The sequence below is a fragment of the Pimephales promelas genome, chromosome 17 (genome assembly GCF_988280905.1).
Source record: "Pimephales promelas chromosome 17, fPimPro1.hap1.1, whole genome shotgun sequence".
NCBI classification, from domain to species: Eukaryota; Metazoa; Chordata; class Actinopteri; order Cypriniformes; family Leuciscidae; genus Pimephales; species Pimephales promelas.
Window position 1 is genome coordinate 7,688,104 of NC_142785.1, and position 19,040 is coordinate 7,707,143.

At 38.2% G+C, this 19,040-nt stretch overlaps 1 protein-coding gene across 4 annotated transcripts in view; it reads right to left on the reverse strand.

Annotated features, from left to right (window-relative positions):
* The window catches only part of trrap (transformation/transcription domain-associated protein), a 139,770-nt gene that overhangs the window by 60,662 nt on the left and 60,068 nt on the right, over positions 1-19,040 (reverse strand). For all 4 annotated transcript variants that reach the window (XM_089121852.1, XM_039687904.2, XM_089121851.1 and 1 more), the window contains 9 exons: positions 18,306-18,512; positions 16,472-16,630; positions 16,228-16,362; positions 15,987-16,097; positions 15,756-15,902; positions 5,669-5,882; positions 5,314-5,448; positions 3,674-3,820; positions 1,299-1,501 (listed from right to left, as the gene is read on the reverse strand). In XM_089121852.1, coding sequence (XP_088977978.1) covers positions 1,299-1,501; positions 3,674-3,820; positions 5,314-5,448; positions 5,669-5,882; positions 15,756-15,902; positions 15,987-16,097; positions 16,228-16,362; positions 16,472-16,630; positions 18,306-18,512 — 1,458 coding nt within the window. The remainder of the gene's footprint in view (positions 1-1,298; positions 1,502-3,673; positions 3,821-5,313; positions 5,449-5,668; positions 5,883-15,755; positions 15,903-15,986; positions 16,098-16,227; positions 16,363-16,471; positions 16,631-18,305; positions 18,513-19,040) is intronic.

Below are 19,040 nucleotides of genomic sequence, written 5' to 3' on the forward strand. Positions count from 1 at the left end.
ATATAAACCCTTTAAGGTGTCATGTGTCATTCATTTTTTATTATTTATCGCTTTTCCCTGAGGTCCAGTTATGATGACCATTTTCCATCCTCTTTCTGACCTTGCTGTCGACAATCATTTTTACTGCCCCATCATTCAATAGCCTCTTTACAAAGTCTGCATTACATTGTGACAGGACCACAAAACAATCCATGACAAAAATGTACCACATAAACTATCAAGGTCAGATTAAAATGATTAGAGATCTTATAAAAGACAATTTATGCTGCATGCTTCTAAATTTCTGATAATTTGGAACAACATAGTTTAAACCATCTACACCACTGGTTCTTAACCAGGAGGCTGGGGTCCTCAGCAAACAAATGGGGTATTTGGAGTCAAAAATGTTGAGAACCAATGGTTCGAACTTCACACAGTAGGAATAATAGCATCAATCCTTTATCCTCCATAGCCATGATTCCACCGCAGGAACTTTCCCCAGAAACTAGGAACTTTGGGGTGGTACTCGGTGTGTTGTTTACACCGCAGGAACCAGGGTCTAAATGAAGTTCCGGGTAAAAATGTCCCCCCCAGAAAGTCCCTGCTGGCGAGGTAGTACTTTTTCAGAGTGGGAACTTTTAGGGTGGGACTTGTGCGCTGAACATGCTGATTGGTTCTTACCACGCTATTCTCTCTGCCCGATGGCGCGCGTTTATCCCATCCATCTCACGGTCAATGTCCGCTGATAACAAACGTCTACTTTTATATCTAGCATTACGAGCTTTCTGAATACGCTTTGGGTGCTCGTCTCTTTTTGTCGTTTTGTTAATTACCTGGTTAGGAAACCAATCGCACACAAAAGCAGCACAGCTTGAATCTCCTCCATACAAAACTCAAAACAAACGCGCAGACTGGGAGGAGCCGTTGAACGCAGTTCAACATCACTACATAATCTTCCCGCCCCGCAGGAAATGCAGTAAGCCAGCGGTCTGGGGCAAAAAAAAACGTTCCTATGAAAAAAGTTCCTGAGACAAATAGTTCCAGGTAATTGCGGTGGAAACGTGGCTTTTGTTACTCTTCTGTCCCTGAGATAAGATAATCTAATCAACCAAGAGTGACTGACATATAAATTTCATCTTTGCTGCTTAATTTTAATAAATAGTCTTTCTGGATTGGCAAAGTCATGAAAGTTCCTGAAGGTATGTTTTCATAGTTCACTGAAGTCTAAACTCAAAATACAAAGGAAAATGATATTCCTCGTACGACACCAGGCTCTGAAAGATTCAATATTTCGAGACATCAGCCTGATAAGAGTTTACCTGGTTGGTGGCCATGGAGTTGCCAGAGTTTTTGACCCATTCCTCCACAATCTTCACCACAGCGCGAAGAATCTTTGGGTCTGGAGATTTCTCGATGAGGGAGGTGATAATGACCTGGATGAAGTTTTTTCTCATTTCCATATTCATGACCGACAGTCTCGTCTTCACCAGATCCAGACTGAGCATGACCAACTCACTTGTCACTACAAACAACATAGAAGAATGTGAGCACATGAGTGATATTCAGCAGAAATTTGTGACAGTTGAACACTATTCTCCCTTTTGTTCATCACACCAAGCTCACCTAAGCAGGCAAATATTACATAAATCTCAAAGGCAAGTATTGAACATATATCAAAAATGGTCAAAGACCGCTGAGGATATGAACCACAAAATTCAAAATTCTGCCAGCTGAAAATGGGGGAAACGTGATTGAGTTTTAGCATGGAGTCGTAGCCGAACGGAGACGGGTTATGAGTTTAGTTTGGCCTCTGAATGTATTTTCTGCTTGATTTGCTCAAGGTAAAATGTGATTGTTCTGATGAGTCGAAGCCTTGGGGGAGAATATGTTAGAGGCTGATTTCCAGTTCGCCACTGACTCGTGTTGCGAGGAGGACTTGGGCGACGCTGTCAGGGTGACATTGCAGCGTGAGGCCATTCAGAGAACACAGGACAGGAAGGGCCGAGATTGTGCGAACGTGCGCGTGTCTGTTCAATCCCATCTCAATGTACCATTTAAAAACCATAACAGCATCTAGAAGGCACAGAGCAGATGGGATTGTCTGGATTTTATATTCCAGTGGACACAGTCGGAGATTTTTGACTTCAATCACAGAAGATGTTTCTCAGTATGGATGGATTTATGGGCCGGTCTCGAAGCATTTGATTGGCCCTCCTGCAGCACCCAGTGGTCAAATATGGACAGCACATGCTGGAGTCTAACGGTTCTTTCTCTCACACTCTGCTCCAAGGTGACAACGTGTCGTTTTGTCTGTCTGCCCACTTTTTAAACTCCTCCAGATGACTGCAGACAACAGGATTAAAGCTGTCCCAGTAAGAGTGTATATTTTTCCATCATACTGTCAAAAGACAAAATTTAAGACAGACTGTCATTTCTAGGCCAAGAGGAAGAAAACCCATTCTGTCAGACAAAGCAATGGATCTTAACCTACCTCAGCTGGCTTCCAAATACTATCCAAAATAAAGTCAAGCTTTAAATCTTTAAAGGCTTGAAAATGGCCTCCTGGAAGGGAGGAAGTGATCTTAACCAAGTGCAGATGGGCTAATGACAGAAAGAGGCCAGTGCTAATGCACAAAATTGTTTAAATTGAGCAGAGCATACTATAATGCATTGTCTTTGCATGGTTGCCTCAAGAAGACAGTTAGCCAATTAGGATTGATTCAGATGATTCAGCAATCCTCTGAATGACATCAAAATAAGAACTGATCTGACCTTAAATTTACTTAGAGGGTCAATGTCATAACATGTTGCAGACTGTGTCAAGAGTCAAAAATCATGTTTCAAAAACTTTCATATGAGTTTTGACAACTTTACATTGCAATGAGTAGTCATAAAGTAATACCTTATTTTCATTAAACCTTGAATACATTTGTGCATACAAATTATTAAATTTAAAATATATATATATATATATATATATATATATATATATATATTTAAGATAAAAAGTAGTTTCTTTAATAATTCATGATATTTGTTCATTTAATCGCTGCATTACATGCCATTTTACAATCTGAACTAGGGATGCATCGATGTTGGCCTAGACCGATAACAATAATTCTTTATATTTGAAAGCTGATAACCATGTATTGGCCAAATTTTAAAATCATTTTTGAGAGCCTGATCACAAAAACAAAAGTCTCACTATTTAAAGCCATGTCTCAATCACACATTTATAATGTTATCATATTTTAAAGATTTGCGCTGCACATTGCCCTTAACTGTGTTTTCCTTTTTTTAAGTGATTCCAATCACATTTCAAGCAATTCAAAAAGGTCATGGTGAACAGTGAGCATCTGAAGTGTCTCAGCCGAAGGAAATAATCCATTATTTACAGGTTTTAGTATATCGGCCAGATTTTCTTATCAGGCCGAGAACTATAAACTATATCGGCCGATACCGATATGGTGGCCGATATATCCCTAGTGCATTCCTAGAACTACCCTTGACTAATAAAAAATAAAAAAGTCACAATATCTGATATTTTAAGATACTTTGATCTTGATTTTGACACCCAGTGATAAGGGTCTGCAAGGATCCTCTCTAAGATATAATTAAAAAATAAATAAAATAATAATAATAATAAAAAAAAAAAAAAACACCTCCTTGACCCAAGTGTCTAAAGAATGGTCACCTGTGCTGGTTTCAGCGGTTCCAGGGTTGGGTTGCGGGCTCAGGTGCTCCCTCACCATCTTCTGCAGGGAGCGCATGAAAAACGAAATGAGGCGGTCGATGTAGCTGGGATTGTTGCTGCAGGCGGACTTCAAGATCATCAGCGTTCCTGGAAGCAGAGGAGAGAGAAGCTGGTAACATGAAGCCCCGCTGCTCTCACGACACTGTCAGGGACAGCAAGCGACATGCGCCTGCTAATGACTTTGGGTGCAGCTTCTTTGTCCCTGTAGTTGTATTACAAGGACGTTTCTGAAGAAATCTAACCGAGTTACCGGGTAAGGATAGGGACACACACACACACACACACAAAAAAAAAAAAAATCTGAGTAATGCATTTCTTAGATAACAGCTCTGGGGAGAAAAGATAAATGTAAAAAGTCACCCTCGATGGAGACACGTACAGTGCATCAGTGGTAAATGTAACTCTAGAGCATTGCCAGAGCGGAATCAGGAGGCATTTATTGACCAATGATGCCATTTTGGGCTGAAATGAAACTCTGGTAACTTTAGAATGTTATTCAATAGAGTTATCACTTTTTGGTTTTCAATTATAAATATGATTAAAGAGAAGTATTATTTTGTAAAATATCTCATCTGAAAGGGATAGATATACAAGTACACCACCATCCAAACCTTTGGGGCTGGTAAGATTTTTTTTTTTTTTTTGGCAGTAAGATTAATTTATTTGATTAATGAGTTATTGTGAAATATTATGACAATTTAAAAAGGATGATTTTCAGCAGCCAATAATCCAGTCTTCAGTGTCACATGATCCTTCAGAAATCATTCTAATATACTGATTTGATGCTCAAAAACATTTTATTATTGTCAATGTTAGAAACTGTTGTCCTGCTTAATATTTTAGTGGAAATGTCTATATATTTTCAGGATTCTTTAATGAATGGAAAGTTCAAAAGCATGGCATTTATTGTCCCTTTTAATCAATTTATTGCATCCTTGCCAAATAACAAAAAGCATTTTTTTTTCAAATCATACTGAACCCAAACATTTGAATGGTAATGTACAAAACTCAATGATAAGTATACAATTATAGGTCCCAATTTATATTAAGTGTCCTTAAATACTATGTAATAACACCTAAATTAATAATTTGATAAAATGCACATTGTTTCCATACAAGTGTTTATATTTTACTTGCATTTAAAAAAATGTCTGCATTTAATTACATCTAGAATTACACTTCTAACTAGGGCTGTCAAACGATTAATCGCGATTAATCGCATCCAAAATAAAAGTTAGTGTTATTTATTTATTTAATATATTTAAGTATTTCTTAAATATATACAAGCATGTGTGTGTATTTATATATATATATATATATATATATATATATATATATATATAAAATAATTATACACAGTGCACCCACATATATTATGTAAACAGAAACTTTTATTTTGGATGAGATTAATCATGATTAATCGTTTGACAGCCCTACTTTTAACCAAACCATACATAAAATCTTTCCCATATCCCACCTCAACCCCCACTAAGTGTGACCATTCCACACCATTGCATTCCATACCAACTATAAGAGTTTGGTCAGCCTTTGGTCAGGTAGTAGAGCTATTCAATTCTCACCGAACAATTGAGTTGGGTTAGCGCTGCTGGCCTTCTCGTAGTTGGTGAGGCCTTCATAAATGACTTTTGTTACAGCAGCGTACAAAGTATCCAGCTCCTCATACTTGGATGCAACGCCGGATGTGCCTAAATTGCCTAAAATACAGAATAAAAATGTAAATGGTTACCCTAGTTTTCAAATGACAGCAATCCTTTCAATTCCCAACAAACACATTGGAAGATTTTTTTCTTTTTCAAGAAGCCATTCACTCAGACTTCACAATAGGGAGGAATAGATCATGCTACTTAAATTTCATGCCAAAATTAACAATGATGCCCCCCCCAGATCTCACCGATCAGAGCTTGAGCTACTCACTGGGTTCTGTGGGAAAAGTGCTCATGAGTCTGGACAGGAGGGAGTGGACCACCCTCAACACTTTGGTGTTGCCACAGGTCATGCAAGCTGCAATGCCACGCTGCAAGGGCTTGAAATGTGCGAGGATGGCTGGAGGCTGGAGCACAGACAGAAGGAAGCTCAGAATCTCCAGTCCTGTGCAGATATTGGAGAAGTTCGCCTGATTTGGCTGCTCCTGAAAAACAGAAGAGGATGCACTGATTAATACCAGTAAACAGGAACTGACACTACTGTTCAAAAGTTTGAGGTCTGTAATATTTATGAATATTTCAAGAAAAGTCTCTTAAGACGATGACTTTTGAGCAATGTTGCCGTCAACAGTAGGGTTGGGTATCGAGAATCGAGTATCGTTTGGAACCAAGACTAACTTTTCGTTTTTCCCGGAATCGTTCAAAAGTTAAAATTTCGATTCCTAGTTTGGATATTCACAGTCCACCGAGTGGAAGAAGAAACCGCTGAACAACACCAACGAAGAAGCGTCTACCGGAAGTGTTGGCATAACCACGCGAGTCGAACATGAGTAGCTTACGTCGGCGATCCAAAGTGTGGCTTCACTTTTCTAAAAATAACGAAATCTCGGCAAAATGCAAAATTTGTGACAAAAGGAGTATTTTTACACAATGAGTATTTCCTTCAGAAAGGATTATTTCCTTCAGAAAGGCCGTTGGTTAGCAAGGTTAGCTAAAAATTTTTGACCCTGCCTCTTAAAAGAATCGGAATCGAGAATCGTTAGGAACCGGAATCGAAACAAGGAATCGCAATCGGAATCAGAATCGTTCAAATTCAAACGATACCCAACCCTAGTCAACAGGCAACCAGATGAGACAAAGGGCCCACGACCGATCTAAATTATCCAGATAGAAATGTTTTGCCCATTTTCAATGGGAAAGTGCCCAAGCAACAATCGCTCGGCAAGATTTCCCAGCAACATTGCTCAAAAAGTTGCCCTGTGTATCATCACCTTTCTACTTTCATGCAGTGTATAATATAGTTGTTTGTGAATGTAAAAGATGGGCAATTCAAAGATCAAAGTGAACGATAAATAAAGTTATTGTCTCTCTAAAGAACCGGTTCTGAACTGTCTGAAACGAGTTGTCGGCAATTTCAGTCTTCCTGCATGAACGTACACCAGTTTGTGAAAATGTGCATAATGCTAGCCTATCTTCAAAAGGCTGCCTGCAAACAACTTTGACTTTGACTCGCCCTCAAACACTATAGTTGTAGCTGAGGCCTGGAAGAGTTTGGTTTGTGTTGTTGGCATGCTAAGAAGAGCTGTTGTCTGTGCTACAAAAGCAAATCCAATATGCATCCATTTCCAAAGGAAATTAAAATACGGCAATCGCGATTCGTTTCCGAGATGTGCCAATCACACCAAAATGAGCCATCTGACCAATCAGATCAGAGGAGGCTCTTGAAAAAGAGGGCTTAAGAGCAACTCTGGCCCTGACAAACTTACCTGGAGAGCTTACTTACAGCACTAATAAAACATACCTGAACAAGCTAACCAAGATCTTTAGGATTGCCGGAAAGCTATATATATATATATATATATATATATATATATATACACACACACACACACATTTTTTTTTCCACTTTGGGTGGATGTAAAACCTATTGTGGGAGACCTCCATAACAAAATGAGGAATGAGGAAAGTGGCATATTTGTAACTGTGTTGGAAAGGCTTAATTTTCAGCATCATTTCTCCACTCTTCAGTGTCACATGATTCTTCAGAAATCATTCTAATGTGGTGATTTGGTGCCCAAGAAACATTTCTTGTTATAATTAAAGCTTTTTAAACAGTTGTGTTTAAAGGACAAGATATTTTATACACACAGTCAACTTTGCGAATACAGGAAGAAGCCATCTTTGAAAAATAGTCTCTACCAGTCGATCTAAGAAACGCCGATCCAAGTGCGCTGAACTGTGCAGAATCTCATATGGTCCGTTGTTTCCGGAAGAAACACAAACACGAACCGTTTTCTTCTCTTCAATATGTACACGTAGCCAACTGTTCGCGCTCACCTTATCACCTTATTCACATCTCACCAGCGCACTTGGATCAGTGTTCATAGATCGACTGGTAGAGACTATTTTTCAAAGATGGCTTCTTCCTGTATTTGCGAAGTTGACTGTGTGTATAAAATATCTTCTTATTAAACTGTTTGGACACTGACAAATTTCTCAATGCTTCGGTTTGTATGTAGGGACCCTTATTATGCTACCGTGTTACTGTGGGGCTATTTCGAGCCTTGTTAGTGGTAATAACAAGCGATTTTTATTTGTCATTACTCTATGCCCTATCTACTAGCGTTATAGGCTAAACTGTTTTTAGAGATAAAACTATTTACATTCGGCAATCATGAAAACAAATCTCAGATAACGGTTGGCTAGGAAACAATGTGTAATTAGACCAAAGGTTCATTTTGCACCGGAGTTGTCCTTTAATATTTTTGTGGAAACCATGATACATTTTTTTCAGGATTCTTTGATGAATAGCAAGTTTTTAAATCGAATACTTTCATCACATTAAAAACGTCTTTACTGTCACTCCAAAGTTAACAAATATCTAACTAGACTACTGAAACTTCTGGGGTCACAAAAAGCTTAAAAATGATATAACTTCTCTCATTTATGCCAAGTATTGCACAGGCTTGTCACAATGACTAAAAACCAGTGCTGATTAGGTTTCAGGGCTCGCTGAATATTGACAACTATGGTCTGGCTGGCCCTTGAGGGCTGAGGGACTGACAGACAGACCTCCACAAAGCCAAAAGCCGTCCATGCAGTCTGTTTTTTAATCACTGACAAGCCGGCACAATGAGATGGTAAAAGCCCCTAAGATTTGCAGCACTGTTCATTAGTTTGAATAAAAGCACCTGAAAAGATCACCTCACTCACTCAACAGGGCTGTGGGGCACAGCTGATGAGTGACCTGTTTGTAAAACTCATGCCACAGGAAGTGTCAGTGACCCTCTCTGAAAATAAAGATGGAAAGGATCCAGGGCTCTAGACTGACTAAATGGGTGCAATTTGTGACCTTTTTTCCTGTCTGTGTGACTAATTTTGTTAGAGGTCACACTGGTGTCTCTACCAATTTGACTGACTGATAAGCGCTGCCATTTCTGTTGTGAAACAGCCCTACACGTTTGAACTGTCCGTTCCATGTGGACGATTTATCAACTCTGCTCAAATGATCTCAATCATGTGGCCACTAAACAGCAATGGGAGATACAGTGAAACGTGTTTGAGTTCTTCTTTGCAAACCACTAATATCTTGTTGAATTAAACTAGTTTAAAGCCAGATGAAACCGTACTGACATTCAAAAACACTGACTCGGAAAACAAAAGAAACATTGCGTCACAAAAATCAAGTTAGAAGGCTTTTCAATCCACAAATCACCAACATTTACCATGGGTTTACTATAATAACATTAACTGTAAACATGGTATTGTGGCATAAATAGCATAAATATGGTATTATCTTAAATTTGATTCTATTATTGTTATAACATAGACATGTATTAAAGTAATTGAATATAATTACAGTATTTGTTAAAATATATAGGCCTACACTACCGGTCAAAAGTTTTAGATCAGTAAGATTTTTTATGTTTTTAAATGAAGTCTCTTCTGCTCACCAAGGCTGCTTTATTTGATGAAAAACAAAAACGACAAACAGTAATATTGTGAAATATTATGACAATTTAAAATGACTTTTTTCTATTTTAATATATTTTAAAATGTAATTTGAAAGCTGAATTTTCAACATCATTACTGTTGCTGATTACACATCAGTTTTCAGTGTCACATGATCCTTCAGAAATCATTCTAATATGCTGATTTTATGCTCAAAAAAACATAAATTATTATTTTCAATGTTGAAAACAGTTGTGTACCATTTTTCCCCCCAAAATTCTTTGATGAATAGAAAGTTCAAAAGAACAGCATTTATTTAAAATATAATCTCTTCTAACATTATAAATGTCTTTACTGTAACTTTTGATCAATTTAACTCATCCTTGATGAATAAAAGTATTTTCTAATCTAATTGTTCCAAGTAAAATATTCATGACAGAGTTATGGTGTCATGACGGCCAAAGTCAAAACCAACCACACGTGACAGGGTAATGTAATGTTAACGCAAAGCTAAATAACTTCTTTAAGTTTGATAATTAGACCTGTTATGACATATTTGCGACAGGTTATGATTTCTTGGTTAATGTCAAGTTGTCATAATCAAGACATTTTGTCTTGGTTAATGTCAAGTTGTCTTAACAAAGACATTTTAAACAATGTCAACTTTGCATTAGAAGTGTCATAATTTACCGCATGACACTTAATGACAAAAGTCATAAACATTCATAAAGACTCCTTCATGTTCATGACAGGTGTTATGTCATGTTTATGACAGTGTCATGTCAGTCTTATGCACACCCCTTCAAGTAAAGTGTTACCGAATCCTGAAATAAAAATGTAAAAAACTGTTTTCAACATGGATAATAATCATAAATGTTTCTTGAGCATCACATTATAATAATTTCTGTAGGATCATGTGACACTTAAGGCTGGAGTAATGATGTTGTAAATTCAGCTTTGATCACAGGAATAAATTACACTTCACTATATATTCTTATTCACATAGAAAACCGCTGTTTTAAATTGTAATAATATTTTACAATATTACTGTTTGTTTTTTTGTATATTTTATCAAATAATTGCAGCCTTGGTGAGCAGAAGAGACTTCTTTTAAAAACATAAAAAAATCTTACCGATCTAAAACTTTTGACCGGTAGTGTATATTTTGACCATAAAGTTACTTTTTGCATGGTAGTGAGGTACATTACAGACGGCCAATGTTAATAGTAGTGTTCCAACACAGTCAGAAATACTTAAGAGTCCACCCAATTAAAAAGGTTGTTACAACGCTTATACACGTTAATTTTTTTTTGTAAATTAAAATAAATTTACATTCGCATCTCTAGCTACGGTCAACTCAAATTAGGGTCAAATTTGCATTTTCAAGAAACAAAACATGTAATGCTGATAATTAATATTACACTGTAAAAAATGCTGGGTTGTTTCAACCCAAATTTGGGTCAAATATGGAAAACTCAAATGTTGGGTTAAACTTACATTTTTAACCCAACATTTGGGTTTGTCCATATTTCACCCAAATTTGGGTTAAAACAACCCAGTATCGTTTAGAGTGTATTAATTCTTACATTTGGTGCAACCAAATCAGGTGCTGGTGCCACCATCTGTGTCATCTCTGTGCCATATCAGAGCACTTCAATCACTGACCTATATGAGCATAGGGAGTCTCATAACTGTCTGTCTGCCCAAAAAAGAATTCATAGTGTGGTGTGTCCAAACAATAGGAAGCCCATTGCTTCTTAACAGGTGGAGTGAGAAAAAATGGTGGTGAGGGATGGGAGGTTACAGTGATAATAATGCAGGTGGCTGACGCTCACTAACTGAGAGATGTTCTCTCAGATGACAGCTGAGTTAGTCACACCAGTGAACTCCAAAGAAAGAAAAATCATTCATAAGGAGGAGGATATCGATTTTTCTGGCATCAAAACTGCTCTTGGAAAGGCACTGGAAATAATGAAGAGGGATGTGAGAGGAACAGGATATGGCGGTCTTCATCTTCAAGACGAACACTTCGAGTCTTGTTCACACAATAAAAATTTTACAATAAAGATTTTAATTTGACCCGGCTGTTAATGAGTCAGTTCAGACTGACACAAACATTCGAACGAGCCATCAATTAATTTTTCATTGATCAGTTCTAATCTCTTTTCCATGACACTGCAAAGAAAACCACCCAACCAATAGGATTCACAGTTTTGATCACATGCCCAGAGCTGCAGCTGTTACATAAAACCACACAACATGGTGACACTCACGAGCAGAGTATTTTGCAAAGAGATATTTCACTAATGGCACATCAAGAACCCGGAACTCTCATCTCTGTACTCTTGTGTTTGGCGTTCTCTGATTAAGACCATTGCGAAATAACATGAAAACATGCAAATACTGTTTGACTTCTTTTCTTCTCCATGAGAAGCAGGTGTCAGAATCATGTTTTACGCACTAGTCTGAACAGACAAATCACATGCGAAAAACAGATTAAATTTTCGCTCAAACATTCCTGTTGGTTTGCATAGACTTACATTTGTCAAACTCTTATTTATTTATTTTTTTACAATGAGACAAGAACTAATAAATCTCACATTCAGACTTAAAGGATTAGTTCACTTTTAAAAAAACTTTTGCTGATAATTTACTCACCCCCATGTCATCCAAGATGTCCATGTCTTTCTTTCCTCAGTCGAAAAGAAATTTAGGTTTTTGATGAAAACATTCCAGGATTTTTCTCCATATAATGGACTTCAATGTGAACCGGATGGTTCAAGGTCCAAACGACAGTTAATAACAGTTTCAGATGCAGCTTCAAATGTCTTTAAACGACACCAGACGATGAATAAGGGTCTTATCATGCGAAACGATCGGTTATTTCAAAGCTTATTCCAAAAATGTAACTTTTCTAAGGACAAATGCTAGCCTAGCTCTATTCTGTGAGGCACGTTTGCAACGTCACGTAATTACGTTCAAAAGGTCACGGGCGACGTAGCCGGAAGTACAGAATCAAAATCGTCCGACATCGTTGTTTTACCTTTTAATTCCTTTTTTGTAAACGGCGTTTGAGTTAGTTTTCATGTTCAACCTATGCGTTCAACTTGTAAACACTCTGACTCTGTACTTCTGGCTACGTCGCCCGTGACCTTTTGAACGTAATTACATACTATGTGACGTTGCAAACGCGCCTCACAGACTGGAGAAAGGCTAACATTTGTCCTTAGAAAAGTTACATTTTTGGAATAAGCTTTGAAATAACCGATCGTTTCGCATGATAAGACCCTTATTCATCGTCTGGTGTCGTTTAAAGACATTTGAAGCTGCATCTGAAACTGTTATTAACTGTCTTTTGGACCTGAACCATCCGGTTCCCATTGAAGTCCATTATATGGAGAAAAATCCTGGAATGTTTTCATCAAAAACCTAAATTTCTTTTCGACTGAGGAAAGAAAGACATGGACATCTTGGATGACATGGGGGTGAGTAAATTATCAGCAAAAGTTTTTTCAAAAGTAAACTAATCCTTTAAATTTAGTCATGGACTAGCTATTACACACGTAATTCATTGAACAGCGATGCTCTTCCTGGCACCAAGACTTCAAATCCATATCCCTGATCCCACTTCCTTCCGTCTCCCTATTGTTGCCAGTCTTATTCATAAATAAATACATATTTTTTATATAAAAAATAAAGGAAAAGAGACCAAAAACCCATAAAGCTTTAAGTAGTTCACTTTATAAAAAAAAAAAAAACTTTTGCTGATAATTTATTCACCCCCATGTCATCCAAGATATCCATGTCATTCTTTCTTCAGTCGAAAAGAAATTAAGGTTTTTGATGAAAACATTTCAGGATTTTTCTCCATATAATTCACTTTACTGGGAACCAAACGGTTCAAGGTCCAAATGACAGTTTCAGTGCAAACTATTCAAAGGGCTTTAAAGGGTACCTATTATGGATTTTTGAAAATTGCCCTTCATGTAGTGTTTAACATAGATCTAAGTGAACGAAAACATCCTGCAAAGTTTTAAACATGAAAGTTCATCGTATACAAAGTTATTGTCTCTCAAAAGTAAGAGTCGACTCTGAGTCGCCGATATGAATCGTTCGAAGAACGATGCTTTTCCTTTGTCTAGTTGACGCCAACTTGACAAGTTATTTGAATAAGAAACGCCCACTTATTGCGCTCGGAGACGCCAGGGAAAACCGGAAAACACTCATGTCGACGAGACGCTGTGTTTTGAAGTGCGACGCAAAAGCGAACTTTTTTCACCTGCCAAGTGAGGAACATTTGAAGACTAAGTGGCTGCCTGCAGTTCATATATACAAGTATACCACACAAGTATAGCCCAAACCTTGTTCTGTGTTCACGTCATTTTGAAGATGATTGCTTCACAAACCTAAACGCTATAAAGTATGGATTCGCGAGCCGGCTCTAACGAGCTGACGATCTGAATCAGGTGTGTTAAATAAGGGAGACAAACACAATATGAAGAGTTCAGATGCAAAAGCCTCTAAGTGCCATTTGAAATTTTCTTCTAAAATGGTCATTTTTATCAAGCTTGTATATTTAAGTTCAGTAATTTCACTTAAATGGCAATGCAGATTACCTATTAATTGTCATTTAAGTGAAATTACTGAACTTAAATATACAAGCTTGATAAAAATGGTCATTCTAGAAGAAAATTTCAAATGGCATTTAGAGGCTTTTGCATCTGAACTCTTCATATGCAGAGCAGTGGGTCGCGAGGACTGGAGTTGAGAACCCATTTAAAGGGTTAGTTCACCCAAAAATGAAAATTAAGTCATTAATTACTCACCCCCATGCTGTACCAACCCCGTAAGACCTTCGTTCATCTTCGGAACACAAATAAAGATATTTTTGATTGAATCTGAGAGCTGGATCACTCTTCCATAGACAGCCTGAGGGACTGCCTCTTGACAGCCCAGAAAGTCATTAAAAGAAAAGGTTTAAATATTCCATGTGCCTACAGTGGCTCAACTATAACTTTATCAAGCGACGAGACTACTTTTTGTGCGAAAAAAAAAACGTAAATAACGACTTTATTCGACTTTTCATTACTTCCTTATGGGCGCATGCGCGAGAACTGAGACGAGACCGTTCTTCTTCGACTACTTTTTGTTACCGGCTGCTCACCGCTTAGGAGTTTTACCGCCCCCTACCGTATAAGATGATGTGCTGATATAGCCGGAGGCGCAAAACGTTCTGTTTACAAGCAGTACGTCATCTTATACGGTAGGGGGCGGTAAAACTCCTAAGCGGTGAGCAGCCGGTAACAAAAAGTAGTCGAAGAAGAACGGTCTCGTCTCAGTTCTCGCGCATGCGCCCATAAGGAAGTAATGGAAAGTCGAATAAAGTCGTTATTTACGGGGTTTTTTTCGCACAAAAAGTAGTCTCGTCGCTTGATAAACTTATAATTGAGCCGCTGTAGGCACATGGAATATTTAAACCTTTTCTTTTAATGACTTTCTGGGCCGTCAAGAGGCAGTCCCTCAGGCTGTCTATGGAAAAGTGATCCAGCCCTCAGATTCAATCAAAAATATCTTTATTTGTGTTCCGAAGATGAACGAAGGTCTTACGGGGTTGGTACAGCATGGGGGTGAGTAATTAATGACTTAATTTTCATTTTTGGGTGAACTAACCCTTTAAGGTGATAGGCGTTCCGTTTTCGACAATCTCTGCACAGAGAATACCAATCACAACTGACTAGGTCATCTGACCAATCACTGCAGATTAGCGTCACGCAAAGGCGGGTTTTGGAAAAAGGACTCGCTAAACGATTCATATGGGAGTCGGTGAGCAAATCAGGTAAAAATAAATGCATATTATAAGACAACAAAAGTGTTTTTTTGTCATTGCATGCTTGTAAAACTGTTGTTGGGGACTCCCAGAACAATATTAGGAACATTTTAAATGCCATAATAGGTACCCTTTAAACGATTCCAGGCGATGAATAAGGGTCTTATCAAGCAAAACGATTAAAAAAAAATAAAGTTTGAGTTTTATAAGCTCAAATGGTCGCCTTGCTCTGTTCTGTGATGCACGTTCTTGACTCTGCTGTTCAAACTCGTTCATCAAAATGAACAAATCTTTCCCCCCCCCCGAGTCAATTCGTTCATTTCGTTCGTTGAATGAACCAAATGACACGAAAAAAGATTCGTTCATTTTTGATAAACGAGTTTGAACTGGAGAGTCACGAACGAATTATATGGAGAAAAATCCTGGAATGTTTTCATCAAAAACCTTAATTTCTTTTCGACTGAAGAAAGAATGACATGGACATCTTGGATGACATGGGGGTGAGTAAATTATCAGCAAAAGTTTTTTTAAAAGTGAACTACTCCTTTAAAACGCACAATTTCAGACACTTCAAACTTACCACAGTCATGAGGAGCTTGTCGAACCACTGCAGTTTAAGTTCGGCACGGGGCCACATATCTGGCCTGAGTGCAGTCTTCATGAGGTTCACACAGCGACGGGACAGCAGCTCACCTGGCGAGCCTGCTACGTTAGTGCTATCATTCACCTGCAAACACAGAGCAGGATTTAGCCCGTGTAAGTATTAGTGAACGCCTCAGTAAGATTCACTAAGCAGCTATGAAATAACTACCTGGCAGGCGATGCGGATGAGGAAGTTGACCACGGTGTCCGTGTGCTGCTTCTCCACAGGTTTGGTAAGTAAAGCCTCGGTGCCTGGCATCGACTGACTGCGGCTAAAGACCTGCACATACCAACACAAACATAATACAGCCAATGTGCTTAAACATGGCAGGATCCATCAGGGTACAGAGCGCAAATGACTGATTACAGTGGTCACTCAGGCGTCAGCGAGCGGTTTAAGGTTTCCTCACCGTGCCGACAGTCCCAGCAGCAGTGCGGAATCTCTTCACGTCTTGTGCCGAATCAACAGATATCCCTCTCTTCATGGCGGCAGAGGCTCCGCTCGTGCCCTCGCCCACACTTACTGAATCAGCCTCTGATTCTGGCTGCAAAAAGAAATTCATAGCCAATAAACTGCCAGAAACTAAAGCAAAATACACTTTAACTACAGAAAACAAACTTTTTTTCAAAACATCTTATTTCCTGGCCACAGACCTGTTGGTCTTTGATTCTCTGAAGCTCCCATTTGATAACCACCTCAGCTAAATCCACTGCCAACTTCCTTTGTTCGATAGTCACACTAGGGGTGAAGCCCAATCGCTGCATAGCACTGATCATGTGCTGAACCAGGTGATGTCTCACTGGGTAATATACCTGTAAACAGAGACACATACACTATGAAACTCCACACAAAAAAACACGAAATGTTATATGAACCACCAAACGAACTAATAGCTTAAGCTATGCATTATAATATTGAAAATTGTAAATATCGGATAATACAATTAAATAAGCAATAGCAAAGAATCCCCAAAGCAAAAGTCAACATATATAGATATTTTAAGCTATATCTCCCAGCCCTACTAAATCTATTGCATCAAAAAATATGATTACAAATCAATTACACAATGGATATGCACTTGCTGTACTATTATCTTTATGGTGAGTTAAGCCTAGTTCACACTACATGATTTCAAAACATCGGGCTGAACTGTGCAGTTTACACTACATGACTTGCTCTCTGTGAAATCAGGAGTGTTCAAGTTGTTGAGCCGTTCACACCAAACGACACACCATGATCGATCCGCAACTGGAGCTGACGCACTACAGGATTGGACAACAACTCTGTCACCCAACGATTCAATCTCATCTACAAGCGTTCGCAGAGATACGGCCCTCAACAGTAAAGTCTAGAATTAATAAAGAAAAATGCATTATTCATTAATTCTCAGTTATGCACCCCCACTAATTCTTTTGTTTTAATTCTCTGTTTCAAACTAAATATGACAATGGGCTCTATGCACGGCGGTATTTCCGGTGAAGCATTAGGGATGCTCGATAACTTCCGCCGATCGTAGAGTCCAATGCAATACCGAGAATTTATATTGAATTATATACTCCATGGTTATACTAAAGAAACGTTAGTCACAAAAACAGATAAAACAGACACCCCTCGTTGTGTTTATGCTTATTTTTAAAATTATATTAAATAAATATAACTATATATAAAATTACATCTAAACGTATGTACGTTTCATTTCAAAGACAGGAGGACAGTAAATTTTGAAGACTCTGCCATAATCCCGTTTTCCTCGGTTCTCCTCCGCTTTAATCTCCACAACCGGAAATGGACGAGCATCCTTACGCCAAATGCGGAATTTATGCGTGCATATAGCCCATTAAATCCTTGAACTGAATATCCTCTTACTTCACAATATAATATATCACAACAAACAGAATTACAGTAAGATTTAATGTACATTTCCAATAACATTTTGCTCACTGTTTGAGGGCGTTTGCGATTTCTGTCCACCTTTTCTCTTTCTGGATGCGGTTGTGGTACATCTCATGTCCAACATCATAAAGGCATTCATGCTCCTGCCACAGTTCGATTCAATTTTGATCTAAATCTTAAGTCCATTGCTTTCTTGACATGTTGCTGAGCTTTCTGCAAACTCCTATTGGACGTGTTTGTTCGAAAATCGCGCATTTCGCGTATTTACCCGGTGACCTCAACCCATACCTTGCTCTGATTGGCTCTAGCTCATGACATCACTGAGATTGAGTCGCGCGACAGCTCTGGATATCTAGCATGCTAGATATTTTTCTGAGCTCGGTGACCTGTCTGCAAGGTGTCTGCGAGCTGTCTTTGATGCGTTGTTTGGCTCTTTCATACTAACAGATTGGCGAGCGTTAATCGTCCGCTAATTGCCCGCGATTTGCACACGATAACACCCTGACTTGTCGGTGACTCAACGATTTGCAAATCGGGCTTAAATCGGGCTTAAAATCATGTAGTGTGAACTAGGCTTTAAGAAACGTTACATACCCTGAAGTGCTGTACAATGAGATGAAGTATATGAACAAGTTGGGGAACTGTGTGGCCCTCCTCCACAATGATCTTGCGGGTCCAGTGCGTGAGCATTTGATGACCGTCCTCCATCCGAGCAGGTACGGCAGGTGTGAGAATTGCCATGGCCTGACGAACAATGGCACGCGCCTCCATAGTATGAGCCTTGAGCAGACTATGGAAAACCTGCATAGAAGTAGTTCACAGTAGAAGTTGACTGAATTGCATTTTATCTTATCAGCAAAGGGTCTGAAAACATATTTGTTTGTAAATGTGTTATGCGTCATATGTTATGGGTGAATTATTTCAGAAAGAAAAAGACAGATTCAGCAGCACCAAATCTGTAAGTTCTTTTAATCTCATCATGGCCCAAGCCAAGAAATTCTAGACAAACAGGCAGAAAAATGTAAACCTCCCTATTTTTTTTTTTTTTAGAGGTAATGATCTTTTAGTCTTTTTTTTTTTAATTAAAAAAATATTACAATTTTGATAGAAGTGATCTTTTTAAGTTATAATTCTGATTTCCTTCAACTGGTATAACTTCACAATGACATATAGAATCTAAAGATTTATAAATTGTTTCAATAAAATGAAAAAATAGAAAAACAATTGCTTTAACATATTGACTAACTTTTAAAAGTTTGGTGTCATGTTTGCATGTTTTTTTTTAAAGAAATGAATAGTTTTATTCAGCACGGTTGCATAAATTGATCA